At 33.7% G+C, this 24,132-nt stretch overlaps 1 protein-coding gene across 1 annotated transcript in view; it reads right to left on the bottom strand.

The window, feature by feature from the left end:
- The window catches only part of LOC123686471 (ephrin-A4-like), a 236,284-nt gene extending 215,466 nt beyond the window's left edge, over positions 1–20,818 (bottom strand). Inside the window, exon 1 of the mRNA XM_045626635.1 lies at positions 20,325–20,818. Within this exon, the coding sequence (XP_045482591.1) occupies positions 20,325–20,485 (161 nt within the window). The 5' untranslated portion in view covers positions 20,486–20,818. The remainder of the gene's footprint in view (positions 1–20,324) is intronic.
- Positions 20,819–24,132: the final 3,314 nt, after the last annotated feature.

The raw sequence follows: 24,132 nt of genomic DNA, 5'->3' as shown, positions 1-24,132 counted from the left end.
TTGATGCTTTGAAAAATTGAGAGCATATCCGATGTCCACAGGGGTAAACTGCGTTCACAGTTGAATTATCAAGAGTACAAAATTTTATGAAAAAATTATTATTTCCATTTAGGTTTTATAATTTTCAGGGATTGCAACCTGGATAAGCCCTTGACACACTTACATAATTGGAGTAGGACTTGAAAATTCACGATATAAAAAACGAAAATTTGGAGACGGAATGAAAATAATCCTACGTTTTAATTTTCGTGTCATAGAAGTAATTGAAGAAAACAGTAATTCGGTGGATATTGGATCCCCCTACGCTGAAGGGATATAATCTTAATGAAATAACAAAAATGTTCTGATAGCTGATTGCGAGAGAAAGGTAATACCTACCTGTGGCCTAATTGGATGAAACAAAACTGAGAGATATCAGCTCGACAAAAATTAATGGAATAAGTTACTCCAATTTTTCCAAATAATTCGACGTTTCGATTTCTTTTCTGAATTCAATACCGATTGAATTTGAAAGATAGTATTCCGTAAAAATTTTGCAGTCTTTCATTTGTTAGGTTTAAAGATCAAAAAGAGAAGAATCCTTGAACATATTATCGTCCAAGGTTCATGAACGTAAAGAAAATGTGTTCTTGCTGTAGTTTTGAATGCTTGTGGCAAATTTAACAATTTTTCTCGTCGCTAATTCAAAGAGAAGGATATACAGATAATTTATGCAATCTGAATGCAATCAGTTTTTAATAATCGGTATAATATTGCTTGTCTAATCGTTATTTCCGCTGGGAATGTATAAATAATTCGATTATTGGTGCTTACAATTTTTTCGAATCACAGTAGAATATTTTTAATTTAAAATAAATCATATATTCCCACAAATATATTGGTTCATTTCAACGTTCAGTATATATTCGAACTTCCTTTTCAGTAAATTTCACAGTACCTGAAAAGAATTCAAGAGGTGAAACCCTCCAAACGCCTTGCGTGCAAAGCCTGAAAATGTATCGAATTTGTCGCTTGAAATTATCTATAATCAATTCACTATGAAACTGCTATTTTTTTCAGTTAACAACAAGCACGAAGACGTTTAACAGTAATTGACATCATCCTTCGGCCTATTCTGCGAAACCTGTTATGATATAAAATGATCTTTTGGTCCTTTTCATTCAGCCAGAAACCTCAAGTGCGGATCAGGTAAGCTATAAGTCATATTTTATATCTCTGAAGGTAGGTATTCAGGAAATGTGAGGGAATAGTGGTAGACAAACAAATTTGTTAGATAGATGTTTACCCAAGTGCGATCTTTTGAATAACTTTCTTGAATAAATAACACGAATTCTGAATATTATTTTATATTCACTTCTTACTATTGTGAATATTTGAACATGAAATTGTTATGTATTTATTTGGTGGAAAATTTCTATAGAAGTTTCATTATAACCAATCAATCACAAAGAATGACATAATAATTATTGAGAATCATAATCATAGATATACCGCAGAATACGAAATAATTTGTTGTAAAATCATGCACAAATGATCAAGATACCTAATATTTGATGTATTCGTAATAAAATTCACTTAAAAACTTTTCAAAAGTCTCCCATGCTGAAAATTTTTATTATGAAATCATTTTAATTTTTCTGATTTGGACTGATCTTCACCAAAATGGTACGTGAATTCACAAGATGATGCCTTATACAAACTGCTTGAGAATATTGTTGATAGTGTAGTATCAAATAAAAGAAAAAAAAAGTATACAATGAGTTCTATAATGTATCATAATTCTAAGCCTGAAAGTTACTAGGCACTAGAATCTATATTTTTATTTATGGAATTGTTCCCTGAGTGACGTATAATATCTTTAAAGCCAATATTATTAACACAAAACCGCTTTATTGCCAAGTTTACCGATACGGGTGTGCGTACTCTAGATATTTGTTATTGAAGAATAGACCGATTCAATTCAGACTGAACTGCCAAAGCCATCAATCCTACTTCATCTGCTTCATGTATTATTAAGATTATATCTCTCTTGTCGATAAAATCTTTATTTCATTTTTATTATACTAGGCTCTAATCATTTCGCTACAATGAAGTCGTCTGGTAGTATATCATTGGAATAACTTAACGGAACAAAAGAGGTACAATTAAAAATCATTTAGTTGATTCAAATACGTACCTTCATTTGAAATTGTAGGTTCTTCCTAACTCCTCAATGGAAGTTGAGTTAGATCGATGAATATAATTGCAATCGATACTTTAGTTCCACCTGTCTATATGATTTTCTGTTTACACATAATGTTTTCAAAAAAATTTAAATTCGGAATAATAAATTGAAAAATCGAAACCAGTACCTAAATATTTTTGAAAGGCGTGTATCCTATTATACAAAGTGTTTGGTAAAGTTATACCAAAACTTCGGGAGATGATTCCTTGATTAAAACTAAGGTCTATAATTTTTTTTTAATTCACTCTCTATCAAAGTTACAGCCTAATTCTTACGTTTCATTATTTTTAATAGGATGGTCACCAAATTCTCAGATCCTTACCACTGATAACAAACAATGGTTCACCATTTGTAAGGTTTGTTATCCAATTTTTTGTTATTCATTTATGTATCCACGAGAAAAAAATTGTTTTCTGAATAATTATTATATTCTAAAGAAATGTCTCCTGATTTTTTTCTAGAGCTTATTGTTTTCAAGTTCAAATGAGTGGAGAAAATTTCAGAAATTAAGGCATTTGATTCCATGACCGAAAAAGCCGTAAAACTTTTTTGAATTCGCCACTCTTATTGAGTCACATTCTCATAAAAGGCAGGTAATTCTTACTCATCTTTGAATGGCTGTATGTTTGAAAGGGACGCGAATTGGCTAGAATGTTATGGGAACAACAGACCTTAGCTTTAATCAAGGAATCAACTCCTGAACTTCTATAAAGAAATGGTAGTGAGGTTGAAATCATTCGATTGAGGAGTTTACTGAATTTGTCCAAACTGAAATGAAAGTCAAGAAATTTATCGAAACATTTAAAAATACGCGAGACATAAGATGTGATCGTTTATTTCCTACCTAACCAAACAAAAACTGCGAAAAATAAATTTTTCCATGAAAGAACCAAGAATAAACCGAAAATACATAAATACGAATTTTAAAAACAAAAAATGGACCTTGTCTTCCCAAAGCCTGTTTGAAATATACATAGAAGGCCATTTAGAATGAGTGAGGAGTGTCCAGTGCACTTCTTCAGCCGTAAATGCGGTGTCCTCCTCATAAAAACCATTCGAATTATGTTAATTCTCTGATGAAGCTGAAAGATTGTGATATAACAACTAGCATTCCTACGGATTTTTCATTTCTCGGACAGAAAATATCTAATCATGCATCTAATTCAAACATATTGTCAACGCACGCAGTGCACAGAGGAAAAACCCGTTTCAAATTTGTAATATATGGCTTTTATCAACTTCATCATCTCCTGAATATTCAATAAATTTTGGATATGGTCACCCGAGTGTACTAAATTAATTAAAATTACTTGGATTCAGACAGGTCCAAACACAAATATGCGGGTAGTCGGTTATTTTATGCAATGTGAGACTGGTATAATTCAGATTTAAGTTACGATCATAATTTAAAAATTATATACTTGAAATCCTTAATTGCCTTGATTATGATCAGTTCATTTGTACAATATCTAATGTTGTGAACCGTCAAAAAAAGTACCTCTCAAGGAGAATTTCGAAATTATTTCTAGTCGTTGAGTTGCCACCACTGTCTTCTGTCTACAATTGAGTGACATCTGTCATTAAATTTGTTCTTTTTGCTTCATTTTGTTAGTTTATATCAATTTTGTTTTGTGATTATTATAATAAATGATTGAATGATGTAAATAAATGGGATTTCGTCAAGAGTGTTAAATAAGTCATCGCTTTCAGTGATGTAATTTGTTTATTTACCGAAATAAACTCCATTATTATTATTATTATTTATAAAGATCAAATTCACAGAGAGATGACTCATGTATTGTGCAACATGGAAATGAACTTCGAATCTCATTAAACAACCACCGTACTCCCCTGATTTAGCTCCAGCCTAAATTTTTCTGCACAACAAATACTAGGGTCTATTCCTGATAAGGTTTTGATGATGTTATTGTTCGTTGTCGATATTGTATAACATATTTCAGAAACAACAATATATTTTGATGAATAATACGTGTTCTCGCGTATTTCATTGTCAATTACCGGTATTTTTTTTGATGCAGTACCATTGTGAAATATTTAAGTTCGGATAATCAGATAATGCCTAGAAAAATTTTATTTTTGGACATATTATGGATATACCTACATAGTTCCAAAATCATATATCCGCAGAACTAAGGGGGAATGGTTAAATTTATTATCGGTAGAAATCATTGGGATAAGTTATCTTGAAAAATATCGTAGAAACGATCTCTCTGATATGCAAGTACTGAAATACCCAGTTATTTGTAGACTGGTTCCCTTGAATATGTCTGAAGATTTATTGTAGTTAAGTTGAATCCCAGCTATTCACCGAACTATGTTCAATCATCCTTCAGGTGAAGAATTGGAAAGCTGCGTTCTTGGGATCCCTATTTTTTTCTTTTTTTTTTCAATGTGGTACGTTCAATATATAGTAGTGACCCCGAGTTGAGGTGAGGTTGTTTATTAGTTGTATATATACGTACCTTCCTTTTGAATAGCATAACGGTATCAAGATGGTTTTGTTATTTTAATTATAAGATTCTCTACAAGGATGTATTAATCATTTTTGGCACATGTTAGAATATTTTAAACTAATGGAGTCTCTATGAGATTTCTTTGTCTAACATGATGATCAATAAATTATTTCCATCCGGCAGTTAAAACCACTCATATAAAAGATATATTTCGTGGATATTTATTCAGGACTATACTAAATGTAGTTCTAAACACAAGGAGAAGAAAGAACACTTTGCCGTTCTTTATGCCTATCAGAAACTTCACCGGATTCGTTGAGGAACGGAATGCACAGGTCAATCCGCTCAGTAGTTTCTGAGTTATAGCCACCTGTTATTTTTCCTTTCAGTATAGCAATAGGTACTATTCTGATCGAATTTGAACTGAGGTGGTTTATTGTAGAAAATTTGAGGAACTTCTACAAAATTTCGTAGGGATCGTTTTACTGAGAGGTTAAAAAGAATTCTTTCAAAAGAGTTAGATATCTCAGCAATTATTTGTCATTGTACATGCTGAATACATAAAGAGTCAACATAAGTATACAGGCTTACTCTTTGTTGTAAATATATTGTGCACAGCATCTTTGTATCAACACATGTTTTCAATTTCATGATTATATGTCATCATATTTCTGAGAAATGATGAAATTCATGGATTCAATTTCTCCAGGTAGAACAGAATTTGATGCCTTGAGTAAAAGAGTTTGTTTAAAATCCCGTGGTCGGAAAGTCACGTAAAGAAGGTGTATATGAGACCTTACATTCTTCAAAACGTGTGCTGAAAAAGTTTAATATACCAAGAGAAGGCGATCATAATGCATTGACATGAAAATAAATACACCTTATGAAATGTAGCTTTTTCATAAAAAAAACTGGAGCGATGCACAAAACCAGACTATAAGAATTATAGGTACTGCTAGTTATGTAATAAAAGCACAAGTTTTTTTTTCAACCGTGCAATTACACGTATTCCGCCTCAACTTTGAGATTATCTATATGTTGGGATCTCTCAACGGTATCCTTGGTAATGAATAAGCTTTGAAGGAAGTGAACATCCCGATAGGAATTCCTTCTTACGACTTGGGTTAGATCGGAGTACCACAATCGACCAAAACACGAGGCTTTTCGATGCCTTTCTTCGTACAATAATTTTCTAATAATAATGCACCAATGATATAGCTTCGTAATAACACGTTACGTAGGATTATAGTTTTCGTGTTATTATTACACACCGACGTAGCTGGAATACCGAAATCGACTGCTAGAGAGACATCATTTCGGGATAATTATTTTTTGATAATAGGAATTTTTCCCTGTTCTATTAATTACCATTTGTTTTGGGATTTTCGTATTTAAATAATTCACGTTTTTGGGGCCTGAGAATATTCTACCTGAACATCACATACGTGTGTGAATTGGATCTGTTCGCCATAGGAATTTGTGAAAAATCCATAGGAAATTTTATTTATTCGTTTGAACGTTTTTTTATCGAAAACAATTCGCTTCTAGTTTGGTTCACTATAATGCAAAAAAATATTCAAATTCGATTCTATCCTTCGGGTTGGCCGTATACACTATAACTTTCGAACGAAAGAATCTTTAAACTTGAAATTTTCAGGAAATTTCCCAATGCCGCAATAGTGAGCAATATCGACTAAATTTCCATCGTCCTCCGAAATTTTATTTTCCTGTTAATTTCAAAACCGCAGATTCATACGCCAACAGATCTGTATGTGTATTGTACTGCCATTTGCAAATTCTGATATCGATATAACTCTTGAATATTAAGTATTAATTAAAGTAATAATTATTAAGTAATGAAGTATTATCGTGTTAATGCCTGAATGGACAGAATCTTATCCTTTGAGTCCATTTCCCGTACAAAGTTGCCAAAATAATAGAACAATATGTTCGTTGACGAGCACTCAAAAGACAATTATTCTGTACTCGATCATCAATCAATAAAAACAAACTGAAAAAATTCTACACGGGGTAACTGGGAGATAATGAAAGAAAAATTTTCTATTGAATGCATCCGCAAATATTTGATGTTCATACGTCATGAACCTTTCAGTCTGAATATTTTATCGGGTTTTATGCTGAATGTGAGGATATCAGTTACCTCATCCATTACTCTTGAACTTTTTCAGTGGTCAAATGTCAAACTACCCCTGAAGTTATGGTCAATAAAGTATGGGAGGGCATTTATAAAGGTTGTCGAGCCATCTGCTGTGTCCAAATCTACTGTTTACATTGTAATTCAGTCATTATCAGATTCGCAGGGTGAAATATAGTTGTTTAGTAGGTTTGTAGAGATGGATTTAACACAATTTTAATTATCTCGATTACATGAAACACGACCAAATGTAACGCAATATATAAATGATTCCAATTGATATTATGGAAATTCCAGAATATTCAGAATTACTTTTAACACCTGCTATATTTCACCTGACATTAACATTTGTTTCATTTCGATTTTTGTTGAAATCATTGAAACCTAAGCTGAACAAATTGATATTACGAATGAACTAATATGCTTATTTCCAATTTTCTGAGTATTTTCAATTGAAAATGCTCCAACCATATAGAGATTATCACCAAAAAAGTAGCATAAACTTAATTTTAGATTATTAAACTCACTTACTGTGGAAAAATATTCATTACAATGAATTTATTTTGAATTTGAAAATTTTTTTCAAAAGTGAAGAATGCACTGCAGATGCACTTATATGACGGATAAGCCTATCAATAATAATTATTTTCCAAGGTTTGACAGGGTTTTTTTATTCCGAAATATTCATTCTCCACAATATAAATAAAATAAAGGGAAAATACTTTTTACATGAGAGGGCTCAAAAAATCTATAAGATTTTTTTTTGATAAGTTGTGGTATTTTGTGAGTTGAAGGGAAATACAAATCCATTGAGTGATATTTTAGTATTTTTCATTTCAGTTTCAAAAATTTTGAAATGTAAATTTCCAAAGGGTTTAAATTTTGTCAGTAAATAATAATAATAACAAAAATCCATACAACAATGTATCCAATGAGACATGTTTCGTACCCATAAGAATCCATCTTCAAACACTACAAAGAATTCAACTACCTACATATTAGAAGAATGTTGGGTTCATTTGAAAAAGTAAAATAAATTCACGTAATCAAAACTACCTATATAGAGGATAAGGCATCAAAAAATAAATAAAATTACAATTTAGAAACTATCGTCTGTTGATGCATTTTTTCATTAAAAAAAAAGTTGGAACAAGTTCATATCATAATGATTTTGATTAATTTTTTGGCGTTTTTATCCTATTTATCATTGATTCATAGCATAGATTGAAATTATGACAATAAACGCACATTATTGTCTTTTTTAAATCTTCGCAATAATCATCTAATGAATCTGGAATTAAATCCTTTGTAGTGGCTGACTCTCATGGGCTCGAGATACGTCTAATTTAATACCTTGAATAAATGATGTGGAATTCTGACTGAGGCTTTGATTGAGGAAGATGAACTTTTTCACAGAATTCGAATGGACCAAACATTCTTCGAATTGTTCGTATTTTCGTATTCCCATTCGAATCGTTCGGAACCAGCTCAAAAGTGAAGAACGGAGTTTAAGGAACTAGGTCTGAGAGTAAGGTTTTCATGTGAATCGCAGTAATTTTTTTTCGTACTACGCTAGAGCACGATCCATTGCAAGCGAACAAGAATCAATTAAGGATAAAAAAGAAGAAATAACCTCGTAAACACTTCTGTGTAATTCCGATTTCTTGAACTACAACGTATAGTTGAACGTCAGTCGAGTCATTTCAATTAATTAGTAGATTTTTAAGTGATTCCGCTACAGGCTATATCCAATGTTTTACTCGTCAATTTGAAGGACTAATTACAGAGGTCTCAAATGTATCTGTAGGTATAAACAGATGTATAGAAAAGAAGCGTAGTTAGCGCGTTTTATATTCGCACAGATAAAATCGACATTCCCAACTAAAAGGAAGAGCCCCATACACCCACAATGAGCATTGTTTGCGGTGATATCGGGAACGTGGATGGTACAGGTAAATCGAAAAAATGCGCGAAGAGCAAATTGTTCGACAATCTTGAAATATAGATCAACCTACTGTGACATCTTCATTTTTAGGCGATGGCAAATCGAAAGGGACCCTTCAAAGCACCGTTGAATTGTTGCAGCTTTCGATATGAGTACAGACTCTTAAAAAATTCCAAACACTGTGAGGTTTTCACAGTTTACGTCTCTTGATTATTTCAGATTGAAAAAATGGACTGAATTATACAAAGGACTAGAGCTTTTATGGAGGGCTAGCAAGGACTGACCAAGATTTCAATCATAGTTGAATAGATAGATGACTAACAACTATACACTTTGAAAACCCAACAAAAAAAAGGGAAGAACCCCTAAACGTTCTGTTCTCTTATGTATAGATTGACATACAATTTCCAGGAACATGATGTTGATTAATCATCTTGAAATATGTTGGATCTGCTTTTCGTCATGGAGACGATCTCATAGTTTTAATACTCCACCTGTGCACCGATATCAACCCTCCAGAACTCACGACCTACTTTGATCTATTTTTTTGTGCGGGTTCTAACAAAGGCTTATGACATTAGAATTCGCATGTGTTAAAACTAAAATTTTACCGAAAATAAATTCTCAATAACTATTTCACTTATATTGATTGTAAAAATCAGTAAGAACAAAAACAGATACTAAAGATCTGAAATCAAATCGTGAAAAGCGTAAGGTAATTTCCTTGACAACTTCGGAAGGTGAGTGTAACTCGATAACCCTTTTGTTGAAATTGTTATTTAACAGCTGATTTTTATAACGATTAAAAATGAAAACAACTACTGACAATGAGAATGAAAAGATTGAATGCTTCACCGGCTGTGTTGAACATTTTCAAATATCGACAAATTGATAAAAAAAAATTCTTCTTTTATAACGCATAATTTATTTAATTACATTTCAAGAGTTCAATAGCTCTTGGTAGAGATGGAGACGTGAATAACCATTTAATTAAAAAACTCATTGCCTGGACACAATTGCTGCTCCAGAAGATCAGCGGACTTAAATCAAAACTTGAAAGGGATATTAGTTGTCATTTTGTAGATGTAAATCAGCGAAGATGAAGCTTGAATTTACGAGAGAAAATAAACCCATACGGCGGGCCTATTGCTGAACAATATGTGTTTGTACGCAGGCATAAAAGAAAGTGATGTATTGTGAATTTCGATGCATAAAATACCATAAGCAAGTCCGCTATCTGTTTGCCTTCCAAGAAACATTTGCAGCCTCTAATATTGATTGAAAAACATCTCCATTGTTCGAGCATACGCAACTGAATGCTCAGACGGCTTCTTCTACAGGAACGGTAATTTTTTGAAAATTTAATAGACGCTGCGGAAAAGAGACAATGTAAGTGTCTACGGACAACTTCACTCAAGAAGGTCTGATCTTCCTAGAAGCTATCAATAACTTATATGCTGAAAGAACCTTCAGACCCTTCTCCAGCTCTTATCTTTCCTGAGAAACATACTGACAGTTCAAACCAATACATATTACGGAAAATAAAATTTTGAACAAGGCTTAACACTTTCATTTCACATATGAATACAAAATTTCACCTCGATCAAATACGTATTTTTGACATAATATTTACGGAACCCCCAGTAGGATTTTGCCCATTAAGTGAAGAAACGTTCAAAAAATGTTTCTATGAATAACTCAAAAATATCCATGACAATGTGTTAAAAAAACAACACTAACTCTATGGTTACCTGATATAACATTAAATTGTTCTCAAAAATAGGATACATGTTTTTCTAACTCATAATATCTCCATAAGAAACGCGTGTCAAATGAAATGAATGACAAGCAAATGACGTTTCCGCCTTTGTGCTCATGTACCGGTAGATTGTTTTCTTTCAGCATTTTTCTGTCGCTTGTTTGTTCGATGTATGGGTAGGATTTCGTTATTAATATTAAAGAGGTACTTGAAGGTAAAGTGTGTCCTAAAGTCCGAATATTGAAATTCGATATTTACTTGGGTCACCATATAAACAGTAGGTATATAGGCAGAACCCCACTACGAATCTTTATCGAGAAAGTTCTGAACGTATAGAGTTTCATAGAACAAAATATGGTAGCTATTTCGAAAAAAAATGTCCGTCAGATTGCGTGGGTTATTCAATATGGCAATACAACAAAACAGTTGTAAGTCACGTCCAATAATCTTGCCTATCATCTCTTGTTATTACTTCAGAATCAAAAGAATGGGTTAGTTGACAATGCCTTATTTGAAAGAACGCTAATTAAAAAGCATTAATGAAAAATTGAAACATTCCATTATAAGCATTCCATGATATAAACGAGATAGTCCATTCAATATGAAGCATGAAGTGGACTATGAATAAATTTTGATAGTATCAAAATTAATAATTGACTGTCTGCAGCATTCAAGTTAAATTCAAACTCAATTTTTGAATAATAAATGTAACGGAACAACTTCCAACACTAAAACTGATGCTCAGATAAAAATTGGTTGTGGTATCCTCGTGTCTGTTGGGATTTCAAATAATACGTCTTCTTTTTATTCTTCGAAGGAAATCTCAAAATAATAAAATGAAAACATGTCAGATCTTTCAAACAAAAAAGTTATAACTTTTTCAACAATTAAGATCTTATGTTAATTCAATATAATATATACCTTTTTTAAATTATTTCCTGATCATTCTTTTAAGGTGAGTAATATGGTCTACTTTTCGGTCTCAGTTTATTATTTTCCGCATTTAGCCCCATATGACCTCACCATGAATGAAATAAGAAAAAAATCCTGAAAATTACAAATAAAGTTCTTCATTTAATAATTCTGAGTAGAAAAGAAATTTTCCAGAACAAATATACTCCTAAGACAAATAGACTTTTAAATATTTAAATAATTATTAATTTTTTAATTTAGCGTTGGTGCCTAACTTTTCAGAAAACTTTGAAAAACTTAGACTTCGTGGATTTCCAGAACCACAGTATTTGGCGTTTAACTGGTCCGATATTCATGAAATTTGGTATGGATTTTTAGATTGGTTCCAAGAAATTTCAGGGGTATTTTTGTATGTTCAAATGAATTACCATAAAAAAATCAACAGTTCTTCAAGGCGACATTTGTACATGATCAATTACTGCTTTATTCAAAACAATGTATTTCGATATTCATGAAGTATGGTATGGATTTTTAGGTTGGTTCCAAGAAATATCAGGGATATTTTTGTATGTTCGAATGAATTACCATAAAAAAATCAATAGTCCTTCAAAGCGACATTTTCACATGATCAATTAGTGCGCTATTCAAAACAATGTATTCTAGGTCAAAATAAAGGAGCTCCTTTAGTTATATTTTAAGAATCTGAAGTGACTCCACATCCTCAGTCCTACCTGGAATTTAGACGCAAGAATGAGGCACCTTTGTGAGAAAACCGAATTTTTTTATTCGATCTTCATTCGGGAGGTGTGATTCGAAATTAATTGGGAATATTCTCGTCAGCTGATCATTTGAATTAGACGGCGGAGTTAAGAAGAATCGGTTAAATTATTGCTTTGTTCGTTTCATTCTGCCAGCAAGTGGAAATAATTGAATGTTTGCATTTTCGGATACACGCTACTCACGTGAGAATTATTTGTTTTTCTTCACCGTACCATGTTATTCATTGAATACTCATTTTTATAACGGAAGGCGAAGCTTTAATGATATTATTCATGGCATTCTTAACTCTCAGTTCAGTCTTGAGGAGTGCGTGAATACATTTCCTCCTGAACATCGTTTTAAACAAAATGTGGATATCAATTTCCCCAAGGTATCAATTTTTCGTTTTCAGCAGTTGTATTTACATAAGGTTACCGGGGTATGGAATTAATAAATGTTGCCAAAGTGGCGGCCGGAGACGTATCATTACCTTTTTCAACATATTCAAATGCGTGCGAATTTCTGGTTTGGCAATAATTCGATTGATAGAAATTCGAGGCCCCCAGGTAAAGCCCCGGCCATCGCCTAGACGGGGGCCCTATCCAGAATGATATAGGGGATTGGCAATTTCGGTCCAATTTGATTACAATGACATACCTGTCTGACGGAATATTTTACCTCTGCATAATCCGGAATTTTATTCAGATTTCTTTATACCTGATTGGGAATCGATAAAAAACTAGCGTTCCTCATTTCCATTCCGTTTTCTTCTTTATATACGCCCCGCCGTAGCACATAATTTAAAATCGGGGTTATAATATATCAAATCGTTTGTATTCTTCATTCCTGGAACCAGTCGACCAATTTCCGACACGTCAGAGTCAAACCGATTTTCACCATTTCTGCACTTCGCTCATTTCGTCTCGATTATTCAAGTTTATATTCAAGAATCCTCATTCCAAAACTATTCAGATTATAATTTCTCCGTGGAAAATATTTATCATTTTCTGTTTTCAATTGCATTATTATATACTAGTGGAATAAAATAAAGAATCAGAAGTTTTTAGCGGTTTTTCAAATGGCTTTTCAATAACAATGGTCGTATCTCAATTTGAAAAAAAAAAACTTTTGAAGCTTGAAATTTATAGTTTAGAAATTATATGATGAAAAAATTTTTCAATCGAAGTGTGAAATATCGAACTTTGAATTGAAAAGGACCTTTTGTCTTTAACCATCAATATCTCACCAATTAATGATTGCACAGAAAATTTAAGGGATGTTTTGAAATCTTGAATGAATTCTCTGCAAGATTTTGGATTCTCGGAAAGAATTTATTTTCGTTCTCTACATTAATTTGAAAAGTTGATAAAAAAAGAGCTTTCGGAGGCTTTTTGGATAATCAAGCGCTAAATTGAAAATATGAGAAAAACCATCAATATTAAGTATGCGTTTTACAGTTCAATATCACCACAAAAATCCCAGAGAATTTCAAATGAATCCATCGATCAGTTTTTTTTTGTTTCATTCGATCGAATTTTCAATAAATTGAAGGATCACGATTTTCGATTCGAATGTTCCTAATCTCCGACAAAATGAAAATGAAATGCATTTCAATCAATAACTGAACAGAACAATAATAGATTTCATGAAATAAATTCTTTAAAAATTAAAAAAAAATTTTTTTCATCTTGAGATCTCTAAACTATAAACTATATAAGCTTCAAAAAGTTTTTTTTTCCAATTGAGATACGACCATTGTTATCGAAAATACAGCTAAAAATTTCGAATTTCATTTTGATTCTATAATTTATTCCACTAGTGTACTATGGGAAAATTTGGAGATATTCAATTTTTCAATATGGACATACTCGCCCTCTGCTAGTCGGAAAATCTAGTCGAAAACAATGAGAACTAGCTGCATGGATTTTGGTACGGAAAATGGTTGCTATAACCTATAACGTATTAGTCTCTCTAGTTCGAGAATACGATTCTCGAATTTTTACAGCAAATAATCAAAGAAAACAAAATTGAAAAATTTTATGATAAAAAGCGAAATAGTGAACTATAGTGTCAAATTTGGATTGTATCGTATTCTTGTAGAGAAAGTAAATAGTAATATTATCCGAGTACTATTCAGCAATTGAAAAAGTAAAATTGCTCAGAACGAAAATTCATGAATTTTTCAAAATGGTAATGCGTTATCTCACAAGTCTATCACGAGCTTAACAAACCTTATTGAACAGCCACCGTATTCCCCTGATATGGCTCCTGCCGACCTTTTCCTGCTCATTATTAGTCTCGGAAAATGTTTTCGACATCTTTAGATTTCTCTGCGCTCGTTATTCAAAGTTTGAAAAATTCGTGGGGTGTTATGATATAAACATGTAGGTTTATTGGCGGTAATAATATACCAAATCGATGTAATGGGAATTGGAAATCTTTGAGCAATGCCTACACGATTGAAGTATTTGAAAAGTCTGAATATTAATCTGTCGAATCTTCAGAACTATTCTCCTAATGGCTCAATTTGCCCGTACCGAAAAAATATTGAGTAATCAATCAAACAAGACAGTTATTTCGCAATGATATAATTGGCTCTGAATACATGCAAATTCGAAATGGATATTATGACTGATGAAATTTACAATCCGAATCCATCTGATATCGTTGTTTGTTCGAGAACTCGACGTTCTCGAGAGAAAGTCCCCCGATCACGAATTGAAAATTTAACCTATTTACAAGAAACATGACTTGATACTTATCCACCAACCCATTGCGTTTTGCAATGCGACCAATTCACCAAATCTCACACGTCGAAAGCCTTGGCGCGTCAATCTCGGCATCTTCGATTCCTGACATTTTACATCCATCGGAGAGAAAAAAGAAATGTCGACCTCGTCTGACTTCTTCGCTTAAACTATAACTCCTTTTCCGTGTCCCCGATTTTTCTGATTTAGGATAAAAAGATCGCAAGAAAAGATGGTTTTTTTATTTGTTACATGTGTCGTTTATGGGTCTATTTTTATTCATTTGTAAATGTGCGGTTTTATTTTTTTAGAGAATTCATTAATTGTTGAATTGACTCCATTGATAATGTAATGGGTTTCGATATGAATGTCTAGATCTTTGAGTATAACTTGCTATATCAAAAAAGGACACATTATTAGACAATGAACAACAAAATTTTCTGCCAAATTTTTTCCACCTCAAAAGAAGGCCCCATTCAAAATAACGCTAACGATTGATCCGGACACCGAATTATTTTTTAAAGGTTCGTTCAGAAGTCGACACTTTTATGACTTCCATCGACTAGAAACCGATGGCTGGATTAAAGTGATAGTTTCAGGAAAAAAAGGTCTACAGGAGCCATGTTAGGGGATCAAGATGGTTGTTCGATAAGACTTGTTAAGTGTTTGGTCGGAAATTCGATATTGATCCTTGTGCTTTCTTTCCGAAAATCAGATCTTCTTCGAAGCAATAAAAAAGCAAACGAAATTACAATGGGAATTAAAAATTCAAAAAGATTCTTCAATCTATCCTATTATGAAATGTAAAATCGTGAATCGTACAAAAGCCTTATCAACCTGAATAACATGATATTTGAACTCCACTTGAGTATATAAGCGTAAACTCAACAATTGTCAATTGGCAAGCCGAATCAAACAAATTCAATTTTCGGTAATTTTTAAGTGACTTGGATCGATTGTAAGTTTCTCTAAAGCTATAAAAGAGCTATTATCAAAGTATTCTCGTCGATTGGATAACTTCTTAAATCAATTATTAGTCTTCTTGTATATCTACTTCTTCTCTATTATATTTAAAGAGTCCAAGAATGGCATGCGGAAGACTAAAAAACGCGCAATCATGAAATTAAAACTATATTTTTGAAAAAATACTAAACACAATATTTTTACCGGACGATCCTAGTCGCTTAAGTTGTTAACTTTTGACATTCTAATGTAGGAGAATGTGACGAATATCAAGAATTAAAAATGTTTTTATTTCATTTGAATATTTTGTATGCACTGTGTGAATATCGCAAAACACATTTGGAATGAACTGACAAAATCAGGCACATACTGAATGACAGATGACAATCCCTACAAACGGTCTTTTCAAATCAATTTTCAATACTTTCTTAGCATAAAATAAATCGGCCAGTAATGAAGATCAAAGGTAAGATATAAAAAGAGAATACGATGCATATTTCTCATAACGGACATTATTTCCACATCATTTCGTTTACTCTATGATCTACATCATAAAATATCTTTCAAAGGAATAAAAATATGACCGCGATTGTTTTGAACGCTCTGAGACATATCCATGAGTCTGCAGATCTGACAACTGCGACACCGTGTATTTGTTAGTTCGAATAAGGAAAATTCTATAACACAAGAACTAAGTATCAATAGTGGGTACAGCTTAGCGATAACTATTTTGGATTAAAAAAAAATCATTACTTATGAATATTTCATATTTCGTGCAATCATCAAAGTTAGTTTTGACGCAATTTTTAACAGAATCTTTCAATTTTCAGCCATCAACTTCAATCGATAAGTAGATTCATCAGAATCTAATTTTGAATTGAATTTAAATCAAAAATCTCACATAATTTCTTGTGAATAGTCTGATGATCGGATAGCAAAAATTGAAAACATTAAGAAGAGCACCTACTTAGCGTCAGAAGCTTTCAAACCATCATTTTACATATGATGAGATGTGATTTATTACGATGTCATCCTTATCGGTTAGTTTATCTAGATGAGGGGTTGGGATAATACGATGCTCTTGAAATTCAGCAAGAACATTAGAGTGATTATTTTACATAATAGGAAACCTAAATTGAAAACCTAGGAGGATCTGAAGTTAAGGCAACAATAAGCTTTCTTCCGCTATTTTGCTTGAATATATATGAATCGGATAATACGAGGGATGACATGATCAACATGAAATTTTGGATAAAGCTCTAAATTGTTATTTTATATTTACACGCAGAATCTCAACTCAATCGGGATCAGCTCACTCAAATATAAGAATTTTTTCGGGATTTATTTTTTAATTTTCTTCGGTTCTGATGACGAGATCAGAATGAAATTCTGAATTAGTTAAAGCATAATATTTTAATGGCTAACATACAATTGTTTTATTTAATTTATTAATTGCTATTACAATTTCAGACATAAACCTTTCTAATTCTGAATTAGGTTTGAAATTGGGATTTTACATCTGGTTTCAAAATTTCATCTTGATCTAAGTGGTGATTTCGAAATTGTCAGGAAAACAAAATTTTGAACTAAATAAATCTGAATCAACCAAGAAAATTTTAAGTGCCTAGATTTTTCCGTCCGATAGTTATCCCGTTTTTGACAAAATGAGGAATCAAGCAGTACCTACTGAACATAAATAGCAGCTGGTGAATTTTAATAATTTAGAATATTGCTTCCTCGAAGTTTTTTATAAATTTTCCCTATAAGGAAGTCCTTTAGGTCGCATGTAGTTTTTGAGGCCTATATCACGTTCACACTTGTTCGTCTAACCCAAAAATTGACCGACCAGGTGTAGTATGGCGGGCCGCTGTTAACAGCAGACGGTCCGATACCTTTCCAAGAAACATCTGGACAGATTCCGTGATCCGGCGTGAAACATAATTTTCGGTGGCTGAAAATTCACAGCGGCGATGCTGAAACGGATGAAGTATAACATCTTTACGTCGGTAGCGACGGCGAAGAATTACGTCGCAATCGCATGCCGATGTCGAATTTGGCATAATTTTAATTCGGCAATATTTACCACTTAATGAGCTCATTTCGAATATACACAGTGTCTTGATTTACCGGGTTACCGCATGGGCCCGTTACGATTCTTTAATTCGCCCAATAAGATCGGTATTATTTACGATGGGCTTAATGCTCGAAGACGCCAAATATCTCAATAGGCACGGCTTTGAGTTACGAGAGCGCGTCTTGTATAGTTCTCCTCGAAGATAATGGGACCTGTCATTTTTCATTCCCAAAATGGTTGACCCCTCTTAACTCCGGTATTTACTGTAAAATATCGACTTTCTTTGAGGCGTTTTATCTGGAACATAGCTAGTTATAAACTGCCTCGCGTTACGGTACCTCGAAAATTGGGGGACGTTCACAATTTCCAGGTAACACCAATTAGCCCTATTGAACTTCTGTTTGTGGTGGCTTGTGGCAATGTAAATAGATATTTTTCCTATTATTGGGTTTCTCCTTTTCGTGAATCTCCAAATGACTATTGCAAAACACACTCGATATGAACTGAAAATCGAGCAGACTGAATAACAAATGGCAAATCCTTTGAGCGGGCGTTTTAAATCAATTCACGTTACTTTTTTGGCAGAATGTAAATCGGCGGGTAATGAAGATCAAAGATAAAAGGCGCGAAGACGCTGCATATTTTTCACAACGATCTATTATTTCTACTTCATTTCTTCTCCCCTATAATCTACATCATAAAATATATTTCAAAGGAATAAAAATATGACGGCGTCTGTTTTGAATGCTTTGAGATGTGAGATGTAGTGAAACCGTAACTTCGCAGATTAGACAACTGGTAGTTTCTATAACTTGAGAACTATCGATATTAGAGCTTAACGTATCATAATGAATACTTGTTTCAGAAATCGCGCTATCATATGTTTTTCCACGATTCATTCACAATTTTGAAACAAATAGCTGTCACAATTTCGGTAAAAGTTTTGGAAGACATCTAGCTGTTTTTGGTTTGTTTTTCATATCGAATCGAAAGAAAAAACTCTTTTATTTTCTGCATTTTGCACATATCAAAACGTTAACACAAATCAAGATTTCATAGATTGAAACCTTGTTATAATAAAATGATGAAACGTTCTCCACTACGAAATTATACTTCCAATAGTTTTGGGGTTATGAAATTCTGAGTTCGGCTTATGTATGAATAATAAAACTTGTATATGATTTGCCGCATTTCAAATTACCACAACATATGATGAAGTTTCAATATTAGGAACACTGAAACGAATAGAATAATAGTATACAAATTTAATTTCAAGAAGGATTCGAGTAGTACTAAAACGATAGAAACGTTAATAGGTATTCTCAATTAAATTATCATCAACTTATAACACTCTGAACATCACCAGTTAATCACAGCGTCAGAATAATCGTTTGCATAATTTCAAACCCTATTAAACAGCCAACCAGGTATCACTCATAAATATGCGATTTTGCACTTATCAAGTGGATATTTCACTTAGGAAATAACGCGATGAACTTTCAAAAATTAACTTTTCGATCTCCTCTCTCGACCTACACCATGACAGTCGGAAACCAAATTAGTTATTTTGTAAAAGTTAATTGCAATTTTAATTGACTGTCGGCTCTGTGTTGACATTGTTTTGATGAATAAAACACAAGTTAATAAGTTTCGGAATTAATATTTATTTCATTCACTCGAATTGAATTTTCGAATACACCATCGATGGAGACATTTCCTTCTGAAACTTGAAAAAAAATCGTTTCGTCGGGCGATGAAATGAACATATAGATTCTGAGAAATGAGAGGAAGATGATGGCAGCCTCTGATAGTGATTTTCCTACTATAGTGACGTGAATAATCTTTAATGTATGTAATCATAGTTGGGGCACTCTTTGTTCCCGATTACTATGGTTGATTTTTTACAGATCGAATAAAGTAGATCTAATTCTACCTCGGAGCAATTATCGAGGATATTGCCTCCTTTGGCAGGTGAATAATAAAAAACGGAATGTATGGCGCAATTTCCTGGTTCCACAGAAATAAAGTAAGCTACCTCGAATTTATACTATCTGGATGTCCAGATCGAGTGGGTCGAGATAGATCTCAAAAATTGCGGTTACATATAGTATTGTCACGTTCCATGTAACATCGAGATTACGTAGGTGGTAATTACAAGAGTGTGTAGGATTGTTGTCATTGCTTTATCGGCAAGCATGCTGCATGTAAAGCGTGAATTGAATCTGGGCAAAGTTGAAGAGGATGATTCCATCCGACGGTAGAAGTTTGCGATACTTTTGAATTCAACGGCAGTTTTTGGACATCAAACTCACATGCTATTGGTGGTGTTCCAGTGGACGTGGAAGGACCTGGAGGATGCCGGCTGGCCGAAGAGCGCTAAGGTCAGTAATAGATATACGTAAATTGCCACAGTCATAGGTGAAGTCGTTCTGAAGAAACAATTAAAAAAACTGCACTTCCTCACTAGGGCCATGATATGAGCCGTATCTGATCACTGAACACTTGTCACAATCACTCAGAATCGCATCCTTTAACGTGACGATCTTTATTGGAAAAAAGTCCGGTGCGAGCTTTCAGGCTATTGTGGCACCGCAAACCATCGCGCGCAAGAGAGGCAACGTTATGTGAGTGCTGCTGCGGTACATCTACCCCTTCAAAGAGCTGTACACAATCTGAAACGGCCGGTGTGGTGCGCCAAGCGGAGACGCGGAGGTTCGAAGCTCCTAAAGCTTGTTTCCGTGGACGGTCGGACTCACGAACGATACTCTCTTGGCCTCGGCAGGTGATGTTCAACTTGCAGGTAAAAGAGTGGAAAGACTGCGAGGCTTTCGACCGCGCTACATTTCTCAATCCTCATTGTCTGTCTGTCGGACGGCCTATCTCTCTCTCGAATAATCCTACTATTACTATTTTCTATAATTAACATTCAGGTTCATTCAGAACTGTTTTGATATGTCTCTCGGTCTCGTTTTTAGGTCCCAATCGATATCGCTCAAAAAAGTCTACCAAGTCGATGCGAAGAAAATTTTGTCACTTATGACTAAGAGATAAATCTGTCTTTGGTTTGCTTGGTAGAACGCCCACTGATTATCGGCCCTTTAAAGAACGAATTCAAGCTTTCGCGCGCTCATTCCAATTACTATTCATTTAATTTTCACACGAAATTTGAACCTTCAAAACGTTATTCCAGTCTTCTAAAAAGCTCTGAAGACAAAACTCCCCGACAGAAAAAATTATTTCGTGAGCCCCATTTGCTAATCTCAAATTTAATATTGAAAAAGACATTCTTACGTTATATATTACTGAAACGATGAAAAAATAACTAAAGCACTGACTTGCAGTTAGGAGCTTTTGCGCGCTCGTTCAAATTATATTCATTTGAATTTACCCTCGACATATTTCGCTGTCTTTCTACACCGAATCATGGAAGGACATTCTACATTCAAATTTGTCTATTCATTATGAAACGAATTTTTTTATTGAAATTTTAAAATGATTTTACACTTTCTACTGCTTCTGCCATGAACGCAAAAACTAATAAAAATTCTACCATTCTTGCATCATCTTGGAATTTGTTCACTGCAAACGAAAGGGGTCTTCGGATCAGAAAAATACGATTATTTTTTCCTACTTGAAAACTACATGGATGAATATTTGATAACTCACTTTATTTATAAACTTCATATACATACATAACAAATCAAATAGTTCCGTCCCACATTTTTCTCTTGCCGTAACCGTAAAAGGTGATTCATGTCCCAACAAAAAAATTTTGCGACAATTTGAAGTAGGTGTAAATGTATTGTATCGATCCATTCCTGATATTTTATTGATGGTAGTACTTATTTTCTTTTATTTTCACACTAGAGAGATTCATTTTTGGTTTTCCTTCATTTTTATAACTTTTTTATTCTTTCAAATTCTGGATAGAATTCGTGAGTTTCAAGTTACACGTACAGAGTGTATGGTAGGTAAGAAGAGAAAGGTCAACATCAACAATCATATCTACGATCAAAATTCTTGGTTATAGCCGAGTGGAGTACATGCCAAATATCTCGATAATAACCACCATTAATTAGCCCTTAAGCCCATTGAGTGCTGATGATAGCTGCATCGAATGAGTGTCTATATTATACCATGGGCGTAGCAAATGATTGTCGATCTCTCAAATCAAAAATCTTATTTGAGATCGGAAGATTCATATAGCTTGACCTTATACACTTGAGTTTAATCCGAATATCTCGGGTGGTTCGTTGCGAAATTGTATCTGAAATTTGTTTTTTTCAGTGATTGAAAAAATACCCATCCCATCGAACTGAAATTTTGAAAAATTTGTTGTTGCAAAATAGTGAAATGACTGTGTGTAAAACTGTAAATTATTTTTATGTTGTGAAAAACGGACTGATCTGTTACAAATATTTTCGTCGAAGGTCAAAGAAATGCAAAGATGCAAATGGATCGATTTCGATTGAATTATAGTCCATAAGGTATAACAATTTGTAGTTTTATGTGAAAAAAAGTAATTTAAACAAGCGGGCAAAAGCTCCTTGAATTTACGTCAGTGCTTTACTCATTTTTTTCAGTGGTCATTCCCAAAACAGATCTCTCTTTTATTTTGCCTTCAATTTTCAAATTTTGAGCCGGAAATGATAGTCGGTAGCACCGATTATCAAGCTATCAATCGATAATAAATTAGTAGGATCTAGATTCGCATTTGCCGCGTTTGTTTGTGGAAGCCTTCACCCAATATTTACATGACTTCAATAGTCAGAGTTGAGATTTTCAGTGAAAAATTTCGAGCTTTGACCAAAACTTTGAGATGAAAACATCATCAAAATTTAAGAAAATTCAGGATGAATATGGGCAAAGAAATGTACAATATTTTTGTGACAGGAGACTCGATCGTCTTGAGATTTTGCGTGTAAATAAAAATGACAGTTTCAAGCTTCACGCAAAATTTGGCATTGATACCATGAAAATTAGGCAAGCACTGACTTGAAGTCAGGAGCTTTTAAGTAATCATTTGTGTATATACCGATGTATGTATATACCGTTATTCATGTTTTGCGCTCAATTGGCACATGACTGAACAAGCACCAGAAGCACCTGACTTCACGTGAGTGCTTTCCTCAGTTTTAATATCGAATAAGCAATTTTCGTACCGAATGTCATAAAAATTTCCCACATTTCCCAGTAAAAATCATGGAAATTGAAATTCAGAAATATTGAACGAATATCCCTCACACGAAATAAAACGACTCATCACGCTGAAATATCCTGCAGGAATTAATAGTACAGAAGGACACGAAGTGCCGGGGAAGCAATAAAACCCGCGTGTAGATATCTCATCCGTTCTTTTTTTATTCCGTTGGTTAAACCGCGGTCGTTAAAACCCTTACGCGAGGTGTCTGACGCACGCCATTGTCCCCGAGTGCATCGTATGCATATCTATAAACCCGCTAGGAAATTCCGAAGACTTCGGCTCTCCGGAGATTCAGATCTTTAAATAAGATTCCCTCACATTTCGTAGCCGAGTATATCGCGATTTTTCCTCATACGTTTCCCAAATTAAAACATCGATTCGCAACTTATCGCTACGCTCTCGATGTAAATTTTCCCCGAAGTCTTGCATCTGGCCGCGCTGAGATTTCGCGACCCCGATATATACACCGGCAATCTCTGCGCTACGTCAAAAATTCCGGGAATGAGTGCCAAGCACGAACCAAAATCTGCAAAAGGGTTGCATTGTACGTAGCTCGATGATCCCGCGACGAGATCCGACCCTCGAATATGGTCGTGCTGTTATAGAATTAAAGCGATGACGTATTGTCGACATTTGTAAACACCCCGCTTTACGTTTTTGGTTTATTGTCGCCGATAATGAACGTTTTGGGATATTGTTTTTAGCGGGACGTGCGAAAACGCTGCGTACGTACGAGGAAGACAATATGGTTTCGAATATTTAATTTGTGTAGAAATGTTGATGTTGATGTTGCTTCCGATTCTAACTATGGGAAAGAGGAAGCTTTGTCATCACTTTTAGGAAGAGAACTGTTCTCATCTCCTCAGCTAACCAACATCCATTCCTGAATGACAGTCTCCTCCACACTCTTTCACATT

Source organism: Harmonia axyridis, chromosome X, assembly GCF_914767665.1.
Source record: "Harmonia axyridis chromosome X, icHarAxyr1.1, whole genome shotgun sequence".
NCBI lineage: Eukaryota > Metazoa > Arthropoda > Insecta > Coleoptera > Coccinellidae > Harmonia > Harmonia axyridis.
The sequence above is the reverse complement of the archived record's forward strand: the minus strand, read 5'-3'. Positions and strand labels throughout refer to the sequence as shown.